Source organism: Lotus japonicus, chromosome 3, assembly GCF_012489685.1.
Source record: "Lotus japonicus ecotype B-129 chromosome 3, LjGifu_v1.2".
NCBI classification, from domain to species: Eukaryota; Viridiplantae; Streptophyta; class Magnoliopsida; order Fabales; family Fabaceae; genus Lotus; species Lotus japonicus.
Genome location: NC_080043.1, coordinates 74,327,530 through 74,355,260, shown reverse-complemented (window position 1 = coordinate 74,355,260; position 27,731 = coordinate 74,327,530). Strand labels below are relative to the sequence as shown.

Sequence of the window (27,731 nt, the reverse complement as noted above, 5' to 3'; positions counted from 1 at the left end):
CTTCTTTATGCGTATAACTAAAAATTAAAATATAAATATTAATTATCACCTAAAGTTGAGACAAAAAAATTAAAAGATCAAAAATTACACAAAGTAATATCTCTTATATAAAATAACCATGTTAAGTATTGAAATTAGTCAATGGTTAAATGTCTTTTGTAAATATAAATTTGGGAAATTATTTTTTAAATCTTAAATTATTTTTATGTTTTTTAATATCAACTATAATATTTTTTTCATTTTGAAAAGTGATTTTAAAATTCACTTGAGCTTTATCTTGATAACAATCAATATCAATATCAATATATATTAGAAAAGAACAACTTCTAGCATGACGTGTCGCTCTCACAGGTCAAGTTAGTGACGTGTCGCTCCCAGATTAATTCTCACCTAATATTTTACATGTAAGCTCTTTCTCCTTGGCCCCACTTGCCACATGTGCCCTGATTTTTCCTTACCTTATTTCTCCTTAATAAAAAAAATACATTTTTAAATTTTAGATTTGATTAGGATTTAGGTTTTTTATTTCTTGATTTTATCTTAATTTATTTTTGATTTATTTTTAGAGTATTAATTAATTTCTGTATTTTATCTTAATTTATATTATTATTTATTTTTAGAGTATTAATTTTTTTTATGGTATTTTTATTGAATTTTCGGATTTTTAATTAATTCCGGATTTTATGAGTTTTTATTGTGATTTGCTAGATTTTGATAGTTTTTATCTATATTTATTTAGTACATTTTTAAATTTTAGATTTGATTAGGATTTATGTTGTTTATTTCATGGTTTTATCTTAATATAAAATCTTTGATAAGTGATTTAAATCAATAATACGTCCCATCAGCAAAAACTCTCTTAAAACCCTGCCTACCTCCACTATCTCCTCCATGGAATTCATCTCCTCCATGCAATTTTCATCTCATCTCTCCACTGAACAGAACCACCCCCACAAAATCGTCTCATCTCTCAACGGAACCACTTTGCCATCGACTTGCAATCGCATCCCTCCGATTTGCTGCCTTGGACTGATTGGGAAGGTTGCAGATGGAGGTTTCAAATTATTTTCTTCCTTTGCTTGCATAATATGTTATGGTTTTTTTCAATTTTATTTTACTTTACCTTTAACTTTCATTCACTCATGTTTGACTTCAAGGTCAATTTCGTTCATCACTTGCCATGCTAATTTCAAATTCCTTTCTTCAGGTTTTATTTTTATAGATATTCCACCAAAAGAGATTCTTTGGAAGCCATGGATGGTGAGTCCATTTTATATTCTATATGGAATTTTGCAATATTTTGATTTGTTTTTTATGTTTTCTAATTCTCCTTTGTATGTGATTCTATTTTATTCGTTTTTCTTAATTTGCATCTAAAATTTGTGTCCTATGTTGTAGGAGGTGAAACATTGATCTGTGTATGTTTTGATTAACCTAATCATTGTCAGTGAAGTGGATTGAGGGAGTGAAAGAATTGAGGAGAGAGAAAGGAGAAGTTGTAGAGTCTCCTTTTATTTTTGTTCCTATGGAAAAATGACTTTCAAATGCTTGGTTTGTCAAGTTAAATCTGCAAAATTATAAAAGGAATGGGAGAATGGAATGAAGGATAAAGTATTAGTGGTTTTTTCAACAATTATATACTATTTTATTTATTACATTAAGTCAAGTCAATGTTTGATGAAAAACTCATGTAAGAATGTTTTCTATATAATCTATTTAGTGTAAGGTGTGGAAAAATCAACTTTTGGGCAAACATCACTATTTTCAGTGTTTGCATGAAAACTCACTATTTTATTTATTACATTCAGTCAAGTCAATGTTCGAAATTTTTATTTTTTACTTTTTTGAATTATTTTATATTGTTATAAAAATTATAGAGAATATTAATTTTAAAATTTTAATTATTTTTTAATTAAAATTTGAATTACTTAAAATATAAAAAAGATTTCAAGCATCACATATAATACATATTTCGTATTTTATATGTTTTTGAATTTTTTTTATATAGTTATAAAAATTATAGGGAAAATTTGAATCATTTTTGAATTAAATCTGAGGTATGCCTAAATTCATTATATGATGGAGGACTATTGTATGAAAGCTCTATATTGAAGTAGAATTTGGTAAACATATAGAAAAAAAAGGTTTAAAAGAAGTAATTAAGATAAAATCAATAAATAAACAACCTAAATCATAATCAAATCTAAAATTTAAAAAGGTTCTAATTAAAGATAGATAAAAGCTACCAAAATCTAGCAAATCACAATAAAAACTCATAAAATCCTGAATAAAATAAAATTCAAAAATTCAATAAAAATACCATAAAAATTAATTAATACTCTAAAAATAATTCAAAAATAAAATAAAAGACTCACAACAGAACAGAAGTTATCTAACGAATTGACACGTGGATTTTTTTTTTAAATCAAAAAATAAACAACATAAATCCTAATCAAATCTAAAATTTAAAAATGTACTAATTAAAGATAAATAAAAACTACAAAAATCTAGCAAATCACAATAAAAACTCATAAAATCCTGAATTAAATAAAAATACGAACATTCAATAAAAATACTATAAAAATTAATTAATACTCTAAAAATAATTCAAAAATAAAATAAAAGACCCACAATATAGAAGATAAGTTATCTAACGAATTGACACGTGAAATTTTTTTATGAGAATAAACCTGAGAGTGACACGTGGAATTTTCTATCTAACGAATTGACACGTGAATTTTTTTTTTAAATCAAGAAATAAACAATCTAAATCCTAATCAAATCTAAAATTTAAAAGAGTACTAATTAAAGATAGATAAAAACTATCAAAATCTAGCAAATCACAATAAAAACTCATAAAATCCTGAATTAAATAAAAATACGAAAATTCAATAAAAATTAATTAATACTCTTAAAATAATTCAAAAATAAAATAAGAAACTCACAATAGAAGAGAAGTTATCTAACGAGGAACTAAATGTGCCTTTGGTTAGTGTTGTATAGCTAGGGAGTTTGATAATATTTTGATAGAGTTGTTGCTCTTTTCTTTTCCAATCTTTTTTTTTTAAAGAACCTGCTATCAATTAAATAGGGGGCATATATGCCAAAAGGTTTGCGGTTACAAAACATCGACTTAAGGCGGTACCTCCTCAATCCACACCAAACCGGCGTATGAGGCAACATTCCTGTTCAAAAAGTCCGGACAGCATTGCCTGAACGGCGAACAAAAGCAACAGACACAAAATCTAAAGAACGAGACAACTGAAAGCAATCACTAAAAATAGTAGTTAAGAAGTTCCTCCCGTCCGGAGGCTTCTTCCACATCTGAAAGAGAGTGAGACAATCTGTCTCAAAGCAAACCCGTATGAACCCAAGGTTAATAGCCAATCCAATCGTCCACTGGAAGGCTAAAGCCTCAGCCTCCACCACTGTGGAGGGCCGCTCCACAACTTCCACCGGAACAGCAAGGATCAAACCGTCATGGTTCCTAGCCACCATCCCCATGCCAGAAACCGCATCTGCTTTCCATCAAAATTAACCTTGAAGACTCCTCACGGTGGTCTCCTCCAAATCGTTTCACGCACCGGGCCATGAGGATCACGAACCACCATCGAAGCATCCACTGATCCACATGCGGCACCGAAGCTACCCGCTGGATTGCAGCCTCACAATGGAAGGGAACCTCCTGGAAAATGGCAAGGTTTACTCTTAAAGTCTTCGGTAGGAGGAGGATACAAGAGATCGACCTTGAAGCAAGCAAGGTATGGTGGGTGTCATCATCTTCATCGATATTACCCACCAGATAGACTTGAGAAAAGACTTTCAGGCATCCTGAGAGTAAGGAGAAGCTGGATCTAAATGTATTAGAAAGAGCCTAAAAGCTTTTATATATAGGAAGAATATTTTACATGAAAATACTTCTACATAAAAATAAATGTTAATAAGATTTCATCGGAATTTTTTTTTGTTACAAGAAAAACATAATATAATATAGTTTGATGTTAATTTTTTACTACATAATAATATAGTCCACTTTAATTTTTTTTGTACAAATTATTATAGGAGTGTAATTCTCCTACGGGAAGAAATATATTTTAACAAGAAAGTACCTTCATTAAGTATTAATTAATGTATCAAATACAATAACAAATTTCGCGGTACATTCTTTTTTTTCTAAGATTAAAATGTGTTCTGAATGCTTATTGGTGATTCTTCATATCTATAATTTGTGTTATTGTCTTTAGGCTCATGAAGAATGTGAAACGACTTCATGTTGATATGGGTCAAACTTAGTTTATTTTATTGTGTAAAAAATGAACTCGCATAATCACGTACATAAAGAATCTTTTCTCTTTTTTTCATTGTAGATTAAATCAACTATTGTTTATTAGCCATCATTAAACCACATCCCCTAATATGTTTTGCATAATTTGAGATTTGGTTAACCAATTTTTTTATTAGTTATTCAATTGTACGAAGTTCAATCTATGCAACAAGGGTTTTAATTTAAGACTTTTTGTCCACTTTGCTTATCATTTCATACTCTTCTATTTCATCAGTTGTTTATTATATTTTTAATGATCAAGGTATTAATTGACCTATCAAATATAATAGATGTATTCCCTGTGCAACGCGCGGGTAAAAACACTAGTACTAATCAATTATTTATAACTATTTTATGTTATTAATTTTATTAACTATTATTTATCAACTTTTCATTTTCTTATAAAAAATAATTCATTATGTAACCATCAATTGAAAATTTAAATGTTAAAAAAATTAAAATATATATTTATATGCAAAAAATATTAAGAATTTAAATTAATTAATAGTAAAAATACTATTTCATTAATAAATGATTGTGTTAAAAATAGTTTATAAATCAAACAAATATCTCTGTAAGGCATTTATTATTAACATGTAATGGTGTGTTACTTGAAAAAGATTCATTTGATATGATTTTTTATTTATTATATAGTAGTGTAAATAATTTGAGAAATGATAACGAAGAAAATCAACTTTAAGTAAAGACGAATAAGTTTAAATTTACTGAATAATATTTTACGATATTAAAATTATAACTTATTGTAATTTTAAAGGTTAAAATTATGTCATTGTTGATAAAAAAAAGTATAAAAATATGTTATTATGACTTATATTAAAAATTATTATTTTATTTGGCTTATTTAGAATAGAAACTAAAAAACAAACAAAGAGGCAAGGACAAAAACAAAAGAAATAGTCATTCTCTAACCGTTGAAAATGTCTCTGGGAGGGGAGGATCAAGTCCTCCACTCATCCCTCTCCCTAGGCCCCAATTTAGCTAAAGCATCGACTACCATGTTACAGCCCCTTAAAATATGTTGAATTGAAAGACAATCTCCCAGTCTTGTTGTACTAAGATTCTTACTTCAGCAAAAAAAACGTCGCACAAGAGTGGAGATTGAGGGGACCATTTCAGTTAAAGCCATCGACAACGTCCAAACAATCAAGCTCACATATAAGCTTTCGAACACCATCACGCCAAGCCAACACAAGACCCCGGATCACACAACTAGCAGCCCAGCTAAATACACACCACTTGTACCTTCGAAGCTAGTAAAACCAATAATCCATGCTCTATTGTGGTCTCAAATTAGCCTCTCACAACCCATTGTTGAATCCCTCCTACTATAACCATCAATATTATTTCAAATTCACTTTATGATTTTTCATATTATTAAATAAATAAATTATAAATTTGCTTATTTGAAAAAGATAATATATAATAAATAATAGTATAACATTTCAGGAACAATACTTCTCCAGGTGAATATCAATGTTTACAATCGGATTTATGGAAAATCACACCCTTTCTCAACCGAAAACATGACAAAAAAACAAAAATGCTAAATAGAGAACCCAAATCAACAGAATAGATTCCAATTCAAGTTATTAAAATTACTGCAATGCTAATTATTAAGTAATTTAAAATTTAATACATAAAAAACTTCAATACTATTTATTCATATGTCTCAACACAATTATTTTTTTTTTGTTATGCTTATATTGAAAAACTATTTTAACATTTATTTAATTACACCATAGTAATTTTTATAAAATATTAAAAAATATTGTAAATTACCCATACAACGCACAAATATTATATCTAGTTTAAACTTGTTCCCATCACATCACAAATCATATATCTTACTTCTTTCACTAATAGGTGTGGTATATTTATTAGAATTAGGGAGACCTAACTCAAAAACTAGCTCAAAAGTTGAAAGTTGTTCTACCTTTATAAACACTTGTTTGGCCGTATGTCCAGCCAATGTGAGACTTCTAATACACCCCTTCACGCCCAAGACTGGACATCTGGAGCGTGAAATGAACATACATCAATCAGTGACCCAAATATAAGAGGTTTCCACAACAAATGGATTTATGATAGACCCTAATACCATATTAGAGTTAGGGAGACCTAACTCAACCAAAAAACTAGTTCAATAGTTGAAGCTTGCTCTACCATTTATAAACACTTTTTGGGGCGTATCTCTAACCAATGTGAGATTTTTTTTTAAACTAATGTGAGACTTCTAAGAGTATTGATGTGAATAAATCTATCGTTTTCATTTTTTTTTCCGATAGAAATTTGCATGAGTTAACACCCTTCGTGGGCCATGGGCCCGGCTTCGTGTATCAGTGTTTAGGTCCAATCCAACAATAATTTGTGTCTTTTCCCCAAACCGAAAAAAGCTTCACATTTTGTTCGCGCGCCATGAAATTCACCGGAAAATGGAGCCAAACGATGCTCACACTCACAGAATGCAACCGTATCCCGATTCGTAACCGCAAGCAGTCGCCGTTCCCGGTGGTTCGCTGAGAATCACGCCGCACGCTGTAAGTACTTTTGAATCAGATTGTGAATCAATGCTTTCTTTAACCCTGCCATGGCTATATCTATATGCTTGTCGAAACCACTAATCAGATTGTGTTCGTTAGATGAACGTAATGTATATAGTGGACTTGTGTTCAATGTCAGGGTTTATAATCAAAGCTGAATTTGATTCAACTTAGCTTGCATAACTATTTTATGTTTTTGCATATTTTACAATTGCATAGTGTATGTTTCATTTTGTTATTAGTTATTATTCCGTTTATGTGTTTTGATGTTTGTTTGTGAAAACAAACAGGAAACTTTTGTAATTTGTGGTTTTATAACAATTTGTTTCTTATTTTGGGATGCCTGAATATCGAGAAGCAATCACCTTGCAGATTTGATGCCTTGTTTGCTGCTTCCTGCTACCTTTTGACAGGTTTTTATGTGATTTGATGTTATATTATTATTTGAGGTTTTGGCATTGATATTCTGTTGCTATATATTTTGAATTTGATATTAGTACTGTACTGTATTGGAGGGCTGTTAAATTTGTGTTCAGATCATTGTTGAATTGTGGGATAATTTGAGGCCTGAAGTCTGTTTAATTTTTGCCATTGTACTTTATTGTTGGATAATTTGCTGCAACAAGCCTACTTAATCTATGTCATAGTATTTTATTATTGGATGCTTAATGCTTTAAAGCTTTTCAGTTATATGTTTTTACAGTGAATTTGTGCTCTACTGTCTTGGAATCATATATTTATTGGGTTTTATGAAAAGGGTAGAGTTGAAGAAATTACTTAGTAACTGAGCACTGTGCTCAGGTATAAGGGGGAAACAATGGAGGAAGCCTTTCTCCTTGACTCTAAATAATTGAAGAATTTCTTTCTCTTTATTCAAGAGCCTTAATGCAAAATAGGCATAAAAAGCTTTCAAGTCTTATGTTTGATAAAATAGTCTAGACCTAGCCTATTCTCATCTCAAGCCTTAATCCCAAAGAGCTTGTCAATTAAGAATATCCCTTGGAGCCTTGGAGTGATTAAAAGCTATTCATTGATTTAAAATAATAGTACAAAACCGGAGACAAGAGTGCGTTTGGTTTCCGGTTGAAAACACATTCAACTAACATCTTTGGCTTTCCAAGACAGCTTTTCCAATTGAGCAAAGTTGCTGGATTGAGCAAAAACATATTCACATCCAATCCAATGGCTAAACAAACACACACTTAAATTTCCTAGGAAAATGCAACCTTAATATGATAGATACAATACAAGAATATTATTACAGCAGAAAAAAGTTGGAAAATTTTAAGAAGTGAAAAATCCTTCAAGTTGGCTGAAAGAGTCTAATCTAACGTCTTTGGAAGTTGAAGACCTTGATTGAGACTGCAAAGATAAATGCAAAGCCCACTGCAAACCCAACAACCACAACTGCACAAACTCCTATGAAGTCATGTTTCATACCAAAATAACTCCTAATGAACTCCTTGACTGACACATCATCTGATTCCAGTATGTGCTCTATATCTCCAAACTGCGACGCAACCATCCCATAGATAGTCCAAGCCACAGGACATGCCCAGTAGTACCACCTCCACCACACAGGAATCCTCTGTTGTCAAAAATTGAAATATATCAGTAAGCATCAACATAATACATCCATTGAATCAATTTTAAGGGCATTTAAGGGTTGGCAACACTTACTGGTCGTGGGACGACAAATCCTGAAAAGAGGTTCCAAATTGCATAAAATGCAGCGGCCACAATTGAAGCAACATGGTGATTTGGGGTAACAGCCACAGTCATCATGCCGTAGTAGGTGAAGTAGCACAATGTGAAGAACATGAAGAACAAATACCAAAAGAATTTCTCGACAGTCCACTCAAATCCCATCATGGCATAAACTATGAGGCCGTATGATAAAGCTTGGGCAAAAACATAAGGTATCTCTATGATAACCTGTGACAAAATTGAGGGAGTTTTTTTAATATGAGAAATTATGCAAACCATAGTACATAATCTTTTTGCAAAAGACTAATTTTATTACCTGTGCAAGTGCATAGGGTAAGGCAGAATACATTCCAGCAGCTCTTTCTCTATAAAACACAGTTCTTTCAACAGCTACCACGGGTTGTACTGAGGCAGAATTCTGGATTCCGAGGAAGAGAACAGCAGTATACATCGAACCCAACGCATTAAACAGATCTTGTCTATTTTTGCTGGAAGTCATAAAACAAAAGTAATCAGAATTAATGTTATAATTGCAGTATACATCGAACCCAACGCAAACTCAAATGACTAATTTTATAATTGCTGAAGTTTGACTTACTATTTGCCTCCGAGATCCCAGAACATTGTTCCAAATATCAAGGCTATGAAAGTAGTGAAGAAAAACCTCACAGCAGTGTACGGTGGGTTGCGCCAATATGACCAGTGCTGTTTCCATAAGCATGCCAAGCATTGGACCAAAAATGACTGTGAGTATTGAGTAGGGAAATAAAGATCATTTGAACCAGGAGCAGGTATGCCCAGTTCTGCTATAAGTTGCTTGTTTCTCCTGAAAAATAGTTTATAACAATATAAGCCTTCCATGAATATGACTATAGGTACTATAGTGATTGATATACAACTAAATTAGCTTACCTGTACAGCTCAGAATTTTTGTAGGTCTGATGAAAATCAACACCTATAGTAACTTCTTGTGCTGAACTTGTAACTTCCAACATCCAAGTTGCTGGATTGTAGCCATCTTTGATTTTATTAACCCCTTCAATGCTCTGTACAATGGAAAATATTACAAAATAAGTTACCTCACATGAATTATGGCTATCCTCTTGAAATAGTATTGAATATAAATTGCAACCAACCTCAAAATACTCGATCAGTTTGCTAGAATGACGACCCAATGGCCCAACATAGATTTCTTGTCCTCCACGCTTCATTAGGAATAACTAGAACCACATGTAATATATATCAGATTCAAGTCCAAAATTAGGAAAACTATAAAACACATCTTCAATTTATCATATAATCTCTTACCTCATCAAAAGCTTCAAATATGTCAATACTTGGTTGATGGATGGTGCAAACAACTGTTCTTCCTGTGTCAACAGTGTTCCTCACAGTTCTCATAACAATAGCAGCAGCTCTAGCATCTAACCCAGATGTAGGCTCATCCATGAAAATTATGGAAGGATTTGCCACTAATTCAACTGCAATAGTTAGTCTTTTCCTCTGTTCAGTTGAGAGACCACTCACACCAGGCAAACCAACCAGTGAGTTCCTCAATGGGTTTAGCTCCACTAGTTCAATAACTTCCTCAATGAATGTCTGCATCAATTTATCTCAATTAATAAGTAACTCAAAATCTGTAAATTGCTCTAGACCTTACTACATTAAGTAAATAATAAAATCAAAGTGTATTGAGCTATATGTACGAACCTTTCTAGTATTGGAATCAACTTCTGCTGGTAAACGAAGCCATGCCGAGTAGAGCAAGGACTCATAGACAGTAACTTGGGGAGAGTGGATATCATTCTGCTCACAATAACCAGAGATTCGAGCAAATGTTTCTTGGTTTTTTGGGTAGCCAGAAACTTTTACGCTCCCATCAATATGCCCACCAGTTTTCCTACCAGCTAAAACATCCATCAAAGTAGTTTTACCAGCTCCACTTACACCCATCAATGCTGTGAGAACTCCCGGCCTGAATGCACCACTTACACCCTTCAAAAGAACTAACCTATCCTCCATTACACCTTGATCCCTCATTTCCTGCCAATTGAAATCGCAATAGTCAGGGGAGGGAAAATTGCTCTTAACCAGAGCGAAGTTAAATGAAAACATTGTCTCAAACCCAAATCTTAAATTATAACTTTGGAAGTGATTTACCTGCGGCATGTCAACAGAGTATACAACATCATCAAAGGCGATAGAATGTGGTTCAAAAGGAAGAACCATTCCTCTTTTCCTACCGTGGCTAGAATCCACAGCACTATCAGCATTTCCTGAACTTTCTGCTAGACAAATGAAATATGTTCAGCATCTAAAGGCACATTATGAATCACTAATAAACGAGCTCACACATCAAAATATTATGGTTGCATCTGATTTTTCATGAGTGTTATGAAAATGATAAATCACCTATGCGTGGTAATTCAACTTCTGGGGCTCGGCCATTAGGTGTATTGTCTTCTGATTCTTCATTTATTGTCGCCTGTGCCTTGTCAAATGCTGCAAAAATCATGCATATTAGTTTATAAAATTTTGAATCACTACTAGAATCTTAAATAACCATACATGAAATACTCAATTACTCACGATTAAGGAAAGTGAGAGCCAGAGTGTATATAATGTTGTAAAGGAACATGAACCCAGTCAATGCCCCAATCCCTATCCAATACCAATATGCATGTGTAAAGAACCCGCGAGACTCTAAAGCTTGAAGTCCCAGTGACTTATTTGAGTTTTTGGTAAACTGCAATTCAAGAGAAAAATGAATTAAGCTTGAACATTTCAAAACTGAAACTAAATCATTTATGAACTTGCTTGTTCGAGAATTACTTACATGGCTCCAACTGTTTCCAAGAAATTCATTTGTCATTATAGCATTCTGCCCGTACATTAAAGGTGAAGTCCAGTAACCCCAAATCCACCAGCCCTTGATATCCTCTGTTTCATTGACATTGAAATGAAAGAAGCATTAGTATCAATGTCCATTATAGAATAAAATGTAGCAACTTGTTATTTCTGTTATTTGAACTCACTTCTAGATAGAATGAAGCCACCCAATGTAATAAGCATGAGAAGTGCAAATGACCCAAATGTATTAGCAACAATCATGTTTCTACCAAGTGCTGCAATAGCTCTGAACAATCCAGAAGCCATTTGGTTTACGAGTAATAGCAGAGCATACTGCTTCACAAATCTGCATAAATCATGAAACTTCACACCGTAAGTAATCGTACAATCAAGTAGGTAAAGGTAGTATTAGCATGTTCCAAACAGTTAAAGGAAGTTTCTTTTGTGTACCTCAAAGCATTTGGATCAAACCCAATTACATAGTAGGTGAGAAATACCCAAACAGCTACTTCCACAAATGTAACAGGAATCTTGAGGATCCAGTTAGGTATGGCATATGCCCAGGAGGGATAAAATAGCAGGTCTCGTTGCTTGTAGAAAATAGGAAGCTTTGCAATGGACATTGAAATCTCAGCCATTCCATTAAACATAATCGTTCCTAGCGCAAAAAATAGAGCACCAGAGAAGACACTTCCGTCATCTAAGGAATCCCGGTGCATCTCCGTTCGTAGAAATAGTGTCATTGTCATTATTGCCATGAAAGTAAGCTAAAAAGCACACAAAAGAATCAAATATCAAAACCATGAAATCAAATTTAGTATTAACAATTAGAAATTAAAAGTGTTTAATCATATCAACTAAAGAGCCTACCTGACATATCTTGAAGATGTACACAAAAGAATTCCTTTTCATCAGCAAGTACTCTCGCGAGAAGTTAGCTTTTAAAAGTTCCTTCTTGTTAATACCATATTGTTTTTTGACTAATGCAGCTGGGTGACTCTTAGACTTGTCGAAGGGAATTCCAAGCTCATCTCCACTTTTCCTCCCAACATGGAATGCCTGAAACGCCTCGGCGAATTGAGTTACAGTTACAAATCTGTAGGGTTCATCTCTGCGCACCCAGTACTGCTCTTGATCCTTTTTTGAAGTTACCTACAAGAAAGGAAAGGTTATGTGCACATAGTCTTCATCAAAAACTTCAAATGATGGATAACAAGATAAACTTTGCTTACTTCTTGAAGGAAGTCAGCAGCACCTTTCCTCTCAGGACATTTGAAGCCAAGAGTTTCGAAAAAATCGAGAACAAACTCACGGGGTCCTTGGTAGACGATTTGGCCATCAGATATAAGAATGATATCATCAAAGAGCTCAAAAGTCTCTGGTGCTGGCTGGAGCAGTGAGATAACTGCAGTTCCATTAAGAATGTGAACGTATTGCCTCAAAGAGCTCACAATTTGAAAAGTTGTGGAACTGTCCAAGCCAGTGGATATTTCATCCATAAACAGAGCATTTGCTGGTCCAACCAGCATCTCCCCTGTAGTAACCCGCTTTCTTTGTCCTCCAGAGATACCTCGCAGCATTTCATCCCCCACCATTGTATCAGCACATATATCTAACCCCAAAATCTGCAAAATTCCATGTAAGTACCTTGTTCCTTCAATTCACACATAATCTTGTGTAACTTTAAAGAATCGGAGAATCTTATTCTGGTATTACCTTCAGTACATAATCTGTTACTATGTTTGCTTCCTGGCCTCCAGTTGTAGCCGCCTGGTATATTAAAAATCATTCAAATGTTGAGTCTCTATATCCATAGCTGTGAAAATAACTTGTGTTATTGCAATAAAGATTGATAATAGCTTCTTTCTCACCTTCATGAAGACATCAAGGTACGGATCTGGCTTAATATTTGCTTCCTTTTCTCTTCTAGAGAGCTCAGCTAGCAAGTCTGTGGATCACAAAAGATAATGACCAGTTATACTTATGTTACACTATACCCCAAATTAGATATTAGGTACTGCAATGAAAAAGGAAAGGCCTTGGTCTAAGAAATAGCTAACCATAGCGCGATCCAACCCCTTGGCACCTTGCCGAGAAAGCCAAGGTTTCCCTCACAGTCATTTCTCCAATGTGAACATCATGCTGGCTGATATAGGCAGCGGTTCTCTGAGGTACAAACTCGTTCAATTCGTGACCATTATAGGTAACTCTTCCAGATACCTGGAGGACACAATGGTGTTCATGTTAGATGAAAAGTACCAATTTTTATAATTGACAATGGAAAAACAGTCAATACTAGTAAAATTTAGGGAAACTGCTTTTCACCTTTAGATTTGGATCAAGCTTTCCTGACATGGCCAGAAGGAGTGTGGTCTTTCCAGAACCTGGAGGACCAAGAAGGAGTGTCATCCTTCGAGGTTTGATGATTCCACTAACATCTTTGAGGATAGTCACATGTCTCTTTTTGGTTGAGAGGATATGGAGTGAAGTAAATAAACTCTGGAAGATAGAAGACAAAAAAATTGTGAGTTAAATTTCATAACAAAGAGCACAAACAAAACAATTTAGGAAGTAAAATCTGCCTAGATAGGCCTAGAAACAAAAACAAAACTGATTGAGAAACATAAATTCATGAACTAAAATAGGCCTAGATTTACAAATTGCAGAACAAAGAAACACAAACAAAACAAATTCACCAAGTAAAGTAGGCCTAGATTTGCTTACCTCCACTATATTGGTAGCGAAGTTCACAAAACTGGGCAAAGCTCTGCTTCCCACATAAGCCTCTGCCTCAACATTTAAGTGCTCATATCGAACTTCAATTGTTGGTATATCAATCCCAACTCTGAAAGAATTAGAAAAACAATCAAGACAAAAAGAAAGGGAAAGTTATTACGTTAGTTATTTGATTTTTAAGAAGTAAATAGCAAGATTTCAAAAGAAACATTGATAACAATGAAGAATTAGAGCAGATGTGAGAAGGAAATTGCAAAGAAGCAAGAGCATTGAATCTTTATTGGTTACCTATCAATTCTTTCCTTGAGCTTCAACAAAAACTTCTCATTGTCCTCTTCAGCAACCTTGATCAACTTATCCAAAAGTTTCTGTCTTTCTTGAAATCCAAGATCAGATACATCAATCTGATTGGCAGCTCCACGAGATGTGGCCAACAACCCTTTCCTGAGACGGTTGTATGTAGGGAGTTTCTCAAGTGCAGCCCATTTCAGAGCCTCTTCATCATCTTCTTCATGCCGCGAGGATCTCGAGAAAGCCTCCATTGTACTGTTTCTCCAGACTGAAGTACTATTCGCTCGGAGACTGTGACCAGCTCTGTATATATCACCCCCCTCCATTGTTGCTGCCACCCAGTACAACCAATATTGAAGGTAACAACTTTTGTCACTTGAGATCAAACTCACCAAAATCCAGAAAACCTTTCTCTTCTTGAAAGCTAATGCATATGCAATCTGCTATGATGGACTCACACCAGAGAATGGTTCTTTGTGCAACAATTTCAGAACCCCAGGAACTATATCTAATCTAACAGTGTTTTTCTTTGTAGAAGAAATGTATTAAACTAAGAAGAAGCAAGTAAAAAAGAGCTCACTGATGAATATGAAAAAGAAGAATGGCTTGTTTTCTGAGTTATATTTAGTTTTTCTTCTGACTCTGAGAATGGAATGGTGCTGGAAAGGAAAACTTGCCTATTTTATACCTTGATAGCAGTTGGCTATTGATGACTCTCTAATTTGCATGTGTTTGTTTATTTATTATCAGCAACGTTTTGCTCATTGAAACTAGAAGGAATATAAATCTTGAACTTGAAAGAAAAGGGGTCAAGAAAACAACAACGCGCGCAAAAAGAAACACGAGGAGAAATTATGATAGTACATTTATTAAATCCAAATTGAAAAGATTCATTTTCATTGGTGAAATAAAGAAAGACGAAAGTTCCATGTTTGCTCATGTGCCACATGGGGGCCATTCTTTCAAAAAGTACTGTGCAATTTCCATGGGGACAAGTTAAATAGGAGTATATTTCTACATTATGTGGGTATAAACTAGAGTTTAATGATTAAAAAAATGTTATGTTTAGGTGAAATCAAGCTGTCAAAGTATTCTTTGTTTAATATGACATTTTAATTATACGTAAATAATATATAAAGACCATGTGATTGTAAAAATGCTTAAATTAAATTAATTTAAAAGTGTATGTGTACCTTTTTTTATACAAAGGTTATTTTATATGATAATTGGGATCAAAATAATGTGGCTGTCTGTATGTGTATACTGTGCTTACTGTAAGCTCTTCTATCCTGTTTTGAATGCTGAGAGAAGACAGGGTGATAGGAATTGAAAAAAATAATAAAATAAAAAATAAATGTATAGATAATTTATATAGGAGAAAAAGTTTAAAAAATTATCTAGTTTTATTTTGAGCTGCCAACCTCACTAATGTAAGGGCTAGTTACACCAAGTTCTTCTCTGATCTTTGGTCCCCTCTTGGGGTTCTTCCCTTAAACTTGGGTAAACGGTGTCGGTGTCGTGTTGAAAATTATGTGTGAGTGATTAAGTACCAAAATAGTTAATAATGGATTAATTAAAAGCAATTTAAGTGTGAAGAACCATAAACTCATTGTTTTAAGGTTTTTGTGTCAATAGTCTGGTCTTATCTTTGAAGCCAATTATAGAATTCTCGTCACTTGTCGGGCTTCATTCATACTCTAACAGTGATATTAGAGTCGATGGTTCTATGAGGCCGAGTATATAGTTTGGTGGTAGTTAATTATCATGGTCCCATATCCTTGATGCCATCTACCTAGGCCCCAATGACTTTTTGGATAAAACAATGTGGCTTCACGACTTTTCCCGTGCGATTAAAAATTAACATTTTTATCTCCATGTTAGAAATGTCTAATCATGGGCGTGAGAGAATGTTTTCAGACCTCACAACTACGAGACATGACCAAATTAAGGCTAATTTAGGCTTGGATAACCCTCACCCAACGTCAACGAGCTCACTTTTAGAGTTGAAATAAACCTAGCCTATATTCAATAGCCAAAGATCCTTGAAATTTTCATTTCCCTTAATTAAGACGGCGAAACTACCTTCCAAAGTACGACAGTCCCCTTGTAATATATTGCAATTGTTCAATCCACCCCATCCTCTTAGACATTGCCTCTCCTCTGACTTCGTTCTTGTTCCAATAAGGAAATAGATGTCAGGATCTTCAAAGGCTAAGAGTTTGAACAAAGTTATAACTTCTTGTGGGTTCCATGCATCATATGACATTCATGGCGCTTGACATTTGACAAGGTTGGGGTTCAACATCCACCACTACTTCATTTCTAAGTCTTCTAGTTAAACCTTCTAACTACGAGTCTGTTGTTTACATCTTCATTGGTAAATTAAAATCTCATCGTAATTCAAAAGTTAAGAATCCTCTTCATACATACATTCCATTTTATTAGCTTGTGCGATCTCCTTTCCTCTTCATGCATATATGTTGGAATTGATCTTTGTTCCTTATAACGCATGTGAGACATAGTTTTTTTTTTCCAATAAACTTATCACTGATATAATAGTTTTGGTCGCCTTTGAGTATTCCCATTACATGAAGAAACGATTAAAGAAAAAAAATGAAATGGCTAAAAGATTAGATGTCTAAGGCATATATGTGATAGAGTGGAATGTCCATTATTCAGAGTACCTTAATTAAATTAAGTTTCCCTAATTGGGACTCTTTGATGTGTATTGTGTCCTTTCCAGCTATGGTTAATGGATAATCGCACACGATGGTGAACCCAAAAGGGGTCTCAAACTATATCCTAAAATTAATTTATTCCTCTTGCACCCATGTTATTAGCACTGACCTTATCTTTCTTCAAATGTCGTGGCAAACATTACCATTGCCCAATCCAATTGCAAACAAACTAAGCTTCTAGAAAGCAACGCATGCACTTGAATTCATTAACATTATTCAACTAACCTTATACTATATCTGTAATCTGTTCCATGTGGCTCTCGTCTCCACTTTATTAATTATGAAAGTTTGCGTTTTTGGCAAGACAGAAGCTTGACGCCTAAACCTAGATGATATTGTATTTAGCACATAAGAACTTTTCTACTGTCGACAACAATAATTAATCATCTCGACACAAATACTCACACTAAATGATAAACGATTGACCATGAAATGTATTACATTTTCATATATAAGCAATGAACATTCGACCTCATTATAAGGGTGGTTAAGCAAATAAATACATCGTGCTGCTTCTTTTTGACTTGTTGCAAACTTGCAATTGTGAACTCAACAGCTTCATTCAATATTCGGTGGCATGGCCACGTTGCAAACTCATGACAACAGTATATTTTTGTCCGCGTATGAAGTGATTCCTTATGATATACGTGTGTTTTGTAACTTTGCATTCAATGATAGAATTACTTTAAAAGTTTATGATTTGAAAATAGATATGATTCCCCCTTCTTGTTGTATCTTTTGTTTAACATGAGATAGTATAATGGCAATGCTTACTTAAATTACTAATTAATAGCGTAACACGTGAAGTCAATACATGCTGGCGCTAGTAATAATTTATATTTCATTTGCGTCTCATTATGTTTTCACATGTGATGCATATACATATATAAAAGCCAACATTATTTGTTTGGTTAACTATTAGGCTGAAAGGAATATACATGTAAGCCATCTACGCATAACCAAATATCTATTAGTTTAATGTAGGGTTTTTATAAAGCTCACAAACCACTAAATCTAAGAATCTCAATAGGATCTTATCTAGTCTCACATCATTCTACAAATAAATTTACACTCAAACACAAGAATGTATAAAAGAAGATTAAAATTAACTCATAGAGGGATCTAAGTTTCCTCGGAAAATGTTCTCTGAATAAGATAGACACAAATATTATTATGATACTAATCAATAAACTAAAAAGTTGTGGAAAATACAAAGAATCCTTCAGGTTTGCCTAATATAGCTAATCTAGTACCAACAAGGTATTACTGGTGGCCAAGCTGGATCAGGAAAGTCATTTGTTGAGAGAGACAACCTCGTATACCGAACAGGTTAACAATGATAAGGACCAAAAATATAGCTAATCTATCGCTGTTGGAAGTTGAAGAGCTTAATTGAGATGGCAAAAATAAAAGCAAAGAGTAGAGCAATTCCAGAAACCACAACTGCGCAAACTCCTACGAAGTCATGTCTGATACCAAAATAACTTCTTATAAAATCTTGAACTGACACATTTTCTGATTCCATTATATGCGTTATATTACCAAACTGCGATGCAACCAACCCATATATGGTCCAGGCCACAGGACATGCCCAGTAGTACCATCTCCACCAAACAGGAATTCTCTGTAATCAAAATGAAACGAAAATGGAAAACAAGTTCAGTAACCATATACTTCCTGAGAATCCATTCAAATGTATTCTTCAATGCATTTTAAGGTTGGCAATACTTACAGGTCGTGGGACGATAAATCCTGAAAATAGGTTCCAAATCGCATAAAATGCAGCAGCCATAATTGAAGCAACATGGTGATTTGGCGTAATTGCTACCGCCATCATGCCGTAGAAAGTGAAGTAGCACAATGTGGAGTACATGAAAAACATGTACCAGAAGAATTTCTCTACTGTCCACTCAAATCCAATCATGGCATAAACTATGACACCATATGATGCAGCTTGGGCAAAAACATATGGTAACTCTATTACAACCTGTGACAAAGAAGATTGAGTTATGTTAACATGGGAATAATGCAAACCATAATACAAACACTTTTGGTTTGTGAAAAGGTGATTTTATTTTTATTACCTGTGCAATGGCATAAGGTAAGGCAGAGTACATTCCGGCAACTCTTTCTCTATAAAAGACAGTTCTTTCAACGGCCACCACTGGTTGTACTGAGGCGGAATTTTGGATCCCAATGAAGAGAATAGCAGTATACATCGAGCCAATGGCATTATACAAGTCCTGTCTGCTTGAGCTGGAAGCCACAAAAGGAATAAAAGATTAACTACAAAGACATAATTGACTCAATGTAATTTGTTTCCCTTTCTAAAATATGAATTTAGACTTACTATTTGCCTCCGAGGTCCCAGAATATTGTTCCAAACATCAAGGCTATGAAAGTAGTGAAGAAAAACCTCACAGCGGTGTATGGTGGATTACGCCAGTATGACCAATGCTGTTTCCATAAGCAAGCCAAGCATTGGACCCAAAATGACTGTGAGAATTGTGTGGGGAAATGAAGATCCTTTGAACCAGGAGCAGGTTTGCCCAGTTCTGCTATAAGTTGCTTGTTTCTCCTGAAGAATAGTTTATAACATAAGCCTTTTCTCGAAAATGATCATAGCTACCATAGATAATAAACCCATATCCAAACAAATTAGCTCACCTATACAACTCAGAACTTTTGTATATCTCATGAAAATCAACACCTAAAGTAAGTTCTTGTGCTGAAGCTGTAACTTCCAACATCCAAGTTGCTGGATTATAGCCATCTTTGATTTTACTAACCCCTTCAATACTCTGGACAATTGAAAACATTCGAAAATAACTTACCCAAAAGTATAATGGTTATCGTATTCTCTATAAATAATATTAAATTTAAGTTGCATCGAACCTCAAAATACTTGATCAAGTGACTAGAATGACGACCCAATGGCCCAACATATATTTCTTGTCCTCCACGCTTCATTAGGAATAACTACAATCATATGCAGTATTTATCAGATTCAAGTCCAGTAGAGGAAAAACGATAAAAGACATCTTCATTTTATCATAGCATCTCTTACCTCATCAAAAGCTTCAAATATGTCAATACTTGGTTGATGGATAGTGCAAACAACTGTTCTTCCAGTGTCAACAGTGTTCCTCACAGTTCTCATAACAATAGCAGCAGCTCTAGCATCTAACCCAGATGTAGGCTCATCCATGAAAATTATGGACGGATTCGCCACTAATTCAACTGCAATAGTTAGTCTCTTGCGCTGTTCAGTTGAGAGACCATTCACACCGGGCAAACCAACAAGTGAGTTCCTGAGTGAGTTCAGCTCCACTAGTTCCATGACTTCCTCGATGAACATCTACAATTGAATATCAGATCCAAAAGTATGAGCAATCAGCCTAAGAAACAGCTCAAGCATTGTAAACTGCTTTGGCCTTACAAATTATGCAACATTCAAAAATCATGAGGCGTCTAGAGCTGTAAGCACAAACCTTTCTAGTATCTGAATCAACCTCTGCCGGTAAACGAAGCCATGCTGAGTAGAGCAAGGACTCTTTGACAGTAACGTGAGGAGAGTGGATATCATTCTGTTCACAATAGCCAGAGATCCGAGCAAATGTTTCTTGCTTTTTAGTGTAGCCTGAAACTTTTATGGTCCCATCAATATATCCACCGGTTTTCCTACCAGCTAGAACATCCATCAAGGTAGTTTTACCAGCTCCACTTACACCCATCAAGGCTGTGAGAACACCAGGCCTGAATGAACCACTAACTCCCTTCAAAAGCACTAACCTATTATCCATTACACCTTGATCCTTCATTTCCTACATTTGAAATACCAAGAATTGGTGTTTAAACTAAAAACAAAGTTTCTAGAAAATCAAATATTAATTATAACTTTGAAAATGACTTACTTTTGGCATGTCAACAGAGTACACGATTTCATCAAATGTGATACAATATGGTTCAAAAGGAAGAACCATTCCTCTTTTCCTCCTGTGGCTCGAACCCTCCACAGCATTAGCTCTTCCAAAAGTTTCTGCATGATAGTAGAAAATTGTTCAGTATCTCAGTGCATATTCTGAATCATTAACCATTTGGCTCACACTCGAAAATAGTATGCATGCGTTGAGTTTTGAGTTTTCTTGGGAGATATAAACAAGATAGATTACCAAAGCGTGGTAATTCAACTTCTAGAACTCTGCCATTTAGCTCATTGCCTTCTGATTCTTCAGATATTATTGCTTGTGGCTTCTCAAATGCTGAATAAAAACATGTTTGTTTGTTAATCCATCTCATATTATATATAATTTTAGGTACATGGTACTAACTGCTATAACAAAATAATTTGTTTTAACTGAAATATCCTAATTAAAAGTGTTAAAGAGAGCGTGGTTGAACTATTGTGAATACTACCTTGATATTCTGATAGGATAAATAATTTGAGATAAATTAAGAAAGTAATAATGTTTTACATCACTTGAAGAACCATAAGTAGCCAAATGTGAAATTACTCACGATTGAGGTAAGTAAGAGCTAGAGTGTATATAATGTTGAAAAGGAAGGTAAATCCAATCATCGCGCCAATCCCAATCCAATACCAATATGCATGTGTGGAGAACCCGCGTGACTCCAAAACTTGAATTCCTATTGTCTTATTTGAATTTCCAGTAAGCTGTAATTGAACAGAAAATTAATTAGGCCAGCACATTTCTGAAATGAAATGAAATTATTACTAAAGTTGAAAGTTTAGAAAATTACCTGGTTCCAACTATTTCCAAGGAACTCATTCACCATTATAGCATTTTGCCCGTACATTAAAGGTGAAATCCAGTAACCCCAAATCCACCAGTCCTTGATATTCTCTGTTCCATTGCCAATGAAAGGAAAACATATCAATTTCCATTATGTGATAAAAGCAACAACTTCGTTATGTTTATTAACTGAACTCACTTCTGGACAAAATGAAGCCACCCAACGTAAAAAGTGTGAGAAGTGCAATGGAACCAAATGTGTTGGCCACAATCAGGTTTCTACTAAGTGCTGCAATTGCTCGAAACAATCCAGAAGCCATTTGATTTACCAATAATAGCAGAAGGTACTGCTTTAACAATCTGCATGAAGGACCATATATACTTTACATCATAAGTAACAGTGCAACACTACATTCAAATACAAGAAATCAAGCATATTGATGCAAACAGATAAAGGAAGCTTCTTCTATACCTCCCAAAATTTGGGTCAAATCCAATTACATAGTAGGTGAGAAAAACCCAAGCACCAACTTCCACAAATGTCATAGGGGTCCTGAGGATCCATGAGGCAATGGCATATGCCCATGAAGGATAAAATAGGTGGTCTCTTTGCTTGTAGAAAGTAGGCAACTTTACAATAGTCATTGAAATCTCAGCCAGTCCATTGAACATAATCGTTACTATGGCGAAAAATAGTGCACCAGAATAAACACCTCCATCATTCAAGGAATCCCGATGCATTTCAGTTCTTAGGAAGAGTGTCATGGTAATTATTGCCATGATTGTAAGCTAAACAGCAAAGGTGGAAAAATCAAAAGTTGCAACCATTTTGAGAAATAATTAGAAAATCAACTATATTATCAAACGACTATAAATATGTAAAGCATTTATTTATATAAGGAAGCTAGAACCTACTTGGCATATCTTGAAAATGTATATGAAAGAATTCCTTTTCATAAGCAAGCACTCTCTTGAGAAGTTAGCCTTAAACAGCTCCTTCTTGTTAACACCATATTTTTCTGTGGTTAATGCAGCTGGGTGATTCTTAGACTTGTCAAATGGGATTGCAAGCTCTTCTCCGATTCTCCTCCCAACATGGAATGACTGAAATGCCTCTGCAAATTGAGTAACAGTTACAAACCTATATGGTTCATGTCGGCGCATCCAATACTGCTCTTGATCCTTTTTTGAAGTTACCTGCACGCAGAGATATTATATGTACATGGTTTCATCAAAAATTTCAAATGATAGATATAAAGATAAACTTTGACTTACTTCTTGAAGGAAGTCAGCAACACCTTTCCTCTCAGGACATTTAAAACCCATATATTCAAAAAATTGAAGAACGTATTCACGAGGTCCTTGGTAAACAATTTCACCATCAGAGATAAGAATGATATCATCAAAAAGTTCATAAGTCTCCGGTGCTGGCTGGAGCAGAGAGATAACTGCAGTTCCCTTGAGAATGTGAACATATTGTCTGACAGAGTTCACAATTTGAAAAGTTGTGGAACTGTCCAATCCAGTGGATATTTCATCCATGAATAGAGCTTTTGCTGCTCCAACAAGCATTTCCCCTGTGGTAACCCTCTTCTTTTGTCCTCCAGAAATACCACGCAGCATTCCATCCCCCACCATAGTATCAGCACATATATCCAACCCCAATATCTGCAAAATTTTACAATAAATACATTGTGGCTTCCCTTCGTTGATTATGTTAAGAAAATTTAGTTTAAAGTCCGAAAGAACCTAATTCTAGGATTACCTTCAAAACATAATCTACAAGCAGACTTGCCTCCTGGCCTCCAGTTGCAGCTGCCTGGTATATCATAAGCAAATCAAATGCAGAGATATTACATTTATTGCTTCCGAAGTAACATTTTTTATAGTACAATAATGATTAAAAATAGCTTCTTTCTCACCTTCATGTAGACATCTATATCCGGGTCTGGTTTAATGTTTGCTTCTTTTTCTCTCCTAGACAACTCAGTTAACAAATCTGTGCATCACAAAAGATAAAAATTTGGTCATGCAAGTCATGTTGACCCAAATTAGATATAGAAACAATAGTATGATTGCAGAGAAAAAGAAAAAGGCAAGGCGTTAGTGTTAAAAGTGGCTAACCATAACGTGATCCAACCCCTTGGCACCTTGCTGAGAAAGACAAGGTTTCCCTCACAGTCATTTCTCCAATGTGAACATCATGCTGGCTGATATAGGCAGCTGTTCTCTGAGGTACAAACTCATTCATTTCATGCCCATTATAAGTCACTCTTCCAGACACCTGGAGGACACAATGGCATTCATATTAGATGAGAAACGCAACTTTTATCATTGAGAATGAATGAAAACAATCAAAACTAGTAAAATTAAGGAAAATTGTTTTCCACCTTTAGACTTGGATCAAGCTTTCCTGACAATGCCAGAAGGAGTGTGGTCTTTCCAGAACTTGGAGGACCTAGAAGCAGTGTCATCCTACTAGGCTTCACGATTCCACTGACATCATTAAGAATAGTCACTTGTTTCTTCTTGCGTGAGAGAATATAGAGTGAAGTAAAGAAACTCTACAAGACCACAGACGGAAAGATTATGAGTGTAGGACTAACAGTAGAACAATGAAACACAACAAGAAAACTAATTAATAAATGCAAATTTATGAGCTTGTATCTAACAAGATTTACTACTCACCTCCACTATATTTGTAGCGAAGTTCAGGAAAGTGGGTAAAGCTCTGCTTCCCACATAAGCCTCTGCCTCAATATTTAGGTGCTCATATCGTACTTCAATTGTTGGAATATCAATCCCAACTCTAGAAAGAAATTAAGAAAAAGAAAAATGGCAAAAGGACAGAACTTATCACGTCATGAGATTATTACTAGTAAACAAGAATATTAGAAAAGTAAAGAAGCAAGAGCATTGCATCCTTATTGGTTACCTATCAATTCTTTCCTTGAGCTTCAACAAAAACTTCTCATTGTCCTCTTCAGCTACCTTGATCAACCTGTCCAACAGTTTCTGCCTTTGCTGATATCCAAGATCAGTTATATCAATCTCATTAGCAACTCCGCGCGATGTGGCCAACAACCCTTTCCTCATACGGTTGTAAGTAGGGAGTTTCTCAAGTGCGGCCCATTTCAGAGCCTCTTCATCATTTTCTTCATGCCGCGAGGACCTAGAGAAAGCATCCATTGTACTGTTTCTCCAGACTGTAGAACTGCTCGCTCGGAGACTGTTACTTGCTCTGTATCTACCGCTTCCCTCCATTGATTCCACCCAACACAACAATCAAAGGCAACAACTTTTGTAACTTGAGATCAAACCCACAAAACCCGGAAGCCTATTTGCTTCTTCTGAGATAATGCAGTTGCAAATTGCTATGGTAGACACTCCAGAAAAATGAGGGAGTGAGGACATACAGTGCTATTTGCAACTACTGCAAAAACCTTAGCAGTGTACAAATATACAACTAAGGTAAAGAGCTAAACAAAAAATGTGCACACTTAAAAGAGAAACAGGTTCTTGCAGATTTTGCTTTCCTTAAAGAGAATGAAGAGAAACATGTCTATTTATACCTTGATGCTATCACTAATATCTACTTGTTACTGACTAATTAATGAGTTTTGACTCTAATATGCACCTTTTTATATGTATACTAAAGGCTGTCTTATTTAAAATGTGGGGTATCCCTGCCCAATCATCTTGACCTGTTATTGCAGGTGAAATCCATTCCTGTGTACTATTTGAAATTGCAGAATAGGTCTTTTGATCATTTTTGAATTGTATAAAAATGGGGAAAATGATCCTACTGAACTTTTGCACCTTTGCTTCGTATGGGCAAACTGCCAGGATAAGAGAATGAGCGTAGAATTTAGCATCTGCTCCTCACGAGATATTCGGTGCTTATGTGCTAAATTTACATTCTAAGTTTAATTCTCCATTTCAACCAAAAACAATACAGTATAATTCTCCAGATATGAAGAGCTTTATGTGCCAATGACCCTATTTACACTAATACTCAGTACTACTCCAGCATTACTGGTATAAACATGAACCCACCAAATTAACAAGAAACAAACCTTACATAAGGTAGCTAAGGAGAAAGTACAAAACAATGCCTAAGATTCTTCCTTGTAAATATCGATAACCGATTCTGCAATTATTTTAAAGATATAATGAAGATGTGTTAAGAAAATCTAAAATCTCTGTAAGACATTCTAACACAAATTAAGAAGACAAAACTCAAGGTGGATGAAAACATCAATTTCTCATTAAAAGGTACAAAATTACAAATATCTACAGCAATGATAATTTGATTTCTCAAAATCTATTATCCAGAGCTTTATGATAATTCAATATAGTAGTGACCAAAACTCTATGCAGCTAACTAGGGGTTGCCATATCTACAAACAAATGACCCTGGTCATTGGCTCCCAATTTCAAATGGACAATCAGGTTCAAAGTAAGAAAAACTAGACTAATATTTCAGAATCAGTAATCAAAATTTACAGAAATCAACCCACTTCCAACGCCGGGGAGCGATTCTCACATCACATCCAATCGATGGAGCTCCATGGTCCCTTTTGCTTCCACTGTCACCGGCATTGGAGCTGCACCACGTATCCGAACCCCCATTTGGTGTAGCCTCATTTTCACTGGTAACTGCGTTATCCATTACAATTGCCAGTAAAACCCTACCAAGAAAAATCCCCAACTGCAAAAGGAAGACAGTTCAAATCCCCAACTGATCATGGCATGAACAGCTACAACCTGAGAACAGAGCTCAGAGATTGCAACGAAGAAGATGAAATGTGTCGTCGGAAACCCTAGAAGAAATAGAAATAGAAATAGAAAAACAATATAATATGAGGACCAAATTGCAATTGTTTCTTCTCATTTTAGCTTCTTTGCAGCAACCGGTTACAAGTAACCCATCTGGACCATTCATTATATCGAACGGTTAAAAATATTGAGACGGTGGAATGTTATGTGTTTTTTTTTTTTTGGTCAAAAAATGTTATGTGTTTATATGAAGCAGTAGAACTAGTAACGCCGTTGTATTAATGCTTTACTATTTTCGTTCCGAGGATTAAATGGGTCGGTACCACACCACTACCAAACTTTGTTTCTAAGTTTTCGAAAAATATTTATGTGTGTGTTGGAAATGGTATTTTTCATATTTATAACCAAACTTTCTTTTTGGTATCAAATTATTCTTAGAAGAAAATAACTCTTCATTTCATTTAAGAGCAGCACTACTCATTTTCACATTCTCAGTCAAACACTCTCTTGGTTGATTTCTATGTAGGTCCAACAAATTGTGGAAGAACTTGTATAATTTAGGGATAAAATTTATGTGCACTTTTATTATGTACTTTTGTCCAATTAGAGCATGACATGCAGAATGGAAAAGGTAGTTGAGAATTTATCACATTAATGAAATATTAAAAAAGATACTCCCTCCATTACTAAATAACTGACATTTTAAGGTTATTGCACAAGTATTAAAAAATAACAATTAATGTTCTTGTTTTATTAAAATTACAATCTAATTTCTTACTATACCCTTTATCTATCTTATTAATTCTAACTTTTCAATTTTCCTATCACCAATAAATGAATGGTACAATTGGTAAAGTATAATTAATGCACTCTTGAACTTTGTAAAGTGACAGATAATTAGAAACAAAATTTAGCTAGAAATAGTGTCAGTTATTTAGGAACGGAGGAAGTAATAGGTAGCTGAGTTTTTATTAACAACAGCAAAAACAAC

At 34.5% G+C, this 27,731-nt stretch overlaps 2 protein-coding genes across 2 annotated transcripts; both read right to left on the bottom strand.

The window, feature by feature from the left end:
• Nucleotides 1-7,898: 7,898 nt before the first annotated feature.
• Nucleotides 7,899-15,211, bottom strand: LOC130745845 (pleiotropic drug resistance protein 1-like). The gene is made up of 22 exons (XM_057598251.1): nucleotides 14,467-15,211; nucleotides 14,167-14,287; nucleotides 13,768-13,941; nucleotides 13,503-13,662; nucleotides 13,314-13,390; nucleotides 13,159-13,212; nucleotides 12,675-13,067; nucleotides 12,313-12,594; nucleotides 11,893-12,209; nucleotides 11,628-11,788; nucleotides 11,429-11,532; nucleotides 11,182-11,338; nucleotides 11,005-11,094; nucleotides 10,753-10,877; nucleotides 10,303-10,635; nucleotides 9,901-10,191; nucleotides 9,729-9,812; nucleotides 9,505-9,638; nucleotides 9,191-9,418; nucleotides 8,909-9,080; nucleotides 8,566-8,820; nucleotides 7,899-8,473 (listed from the first exon to the last, which is right to left on the bottom strand). The coding sequence occupies exons 1-22, from the start codon at nucleotides 14,793-14,795 to the stop codon at nucleotides 8,213-8,215; spliced, it is 4,302 nt and encodes a 1,433-aa protein (XP_057454234.1). The 5' UTR covers nucleotides 14,796-15,211; the 3' UTR covers nucleotides 7,899-8,212.
• Nucleotides 15,212-18,193: 2,982 nt separating this feature from the next.
• LOC130745844 (pleiotropic drug resistance protein 1-like) lies at nucleotides 18,194-25,513 on the bottom strand. The gene is made up of 22 exons (XM_057598249.1): nucleotides 24,897-25,513; nucleotides 24,650-24,770; nucleotides 24,352-24,525; nucleotides 24,086-24,245; nucleotides 23,884-23,960; nucleotides 23,727-23,780; nucleotides 23,237-23,629; nucleotides 22,877-23,158; nucleotides 22,434-22,750; nucleotides 22,161-22,321; nucleotides 21,969-22,072; nucleotides 21,726-21,882; nucleotides 21,380-21,469; nucleotides 21,122-21,246; nucleotides 20,699-21,031; nucleotides 20,275-20,565; nucleotides 20,103-20,186; nucleotides 19,875-20,008; nucleotides 19,558-19,785; nucleotides 19,292-19,463; nucleotides 18,940-19,194; nucleotides 18,194-18,831 (listed from the first exon to the last, which is right to left on the bottom strand). Exons 1-22 carry the CDS (start codon nucleotides 25,223-25,225, stop codon nucleotides 18,571-18,573), a joined length of 4,302 nt encoding a protein of 1,433 aa, XP_057454232.1. The 5' UTR covers nucleotides 25,226-25,513; the 3' UTR covers nucleotides 18,194-18,570.
• Between the last annotated feature and the right edge of the window lie 2,218 nt (nucleotides 25,514-27,731).

Bases quoted from the DNA above. Each gene is read 5' to 3' on its own strand.
- LOC130745844 (XM_057598249.1), bottom strand. From the start codon at position 25,225: ATGGAGGGAAGCGGTAGATACAGAGCAAGTAACAGTCTCCGAGCGAGC. The intron at 23,961-24,085 runs GTTAGCCACTTT...TGTGATGCACAG, and splicing joins AGGGGTTGGATCACGTTATG to ATTTGTTAACTGAGTTGTCT. The intron at 20,566-20,698 runs GTTTGTGCTTAC...ATTCAATTGTAG, and splicing joins TTGATTCAGATACTAGAAAG to ATGTTCATCGAGGAAGTCAT.
- LOC130745845 (XM_057598251.1), bottom strand. From the start codon at position 14,795: ATGGAGGGGGGTGATATATACAGAGCTGGTCACAGTCTCCGAGCGAAT. The intron at 10,878-11,004 runs GTGATTTATCAT...TTTGTCTAGCAG, and splicing joins AGTTGAATTACCACGCATAG to AAAGTTCAGGAAATGCTGAT. The intron at 8,821-8,908 runs GTAATAAAATTA...ATTTTGTCACAG, and splicing joins TACCCTATGCACTTGCACAG to GTTATCATAGAGATACCTTA.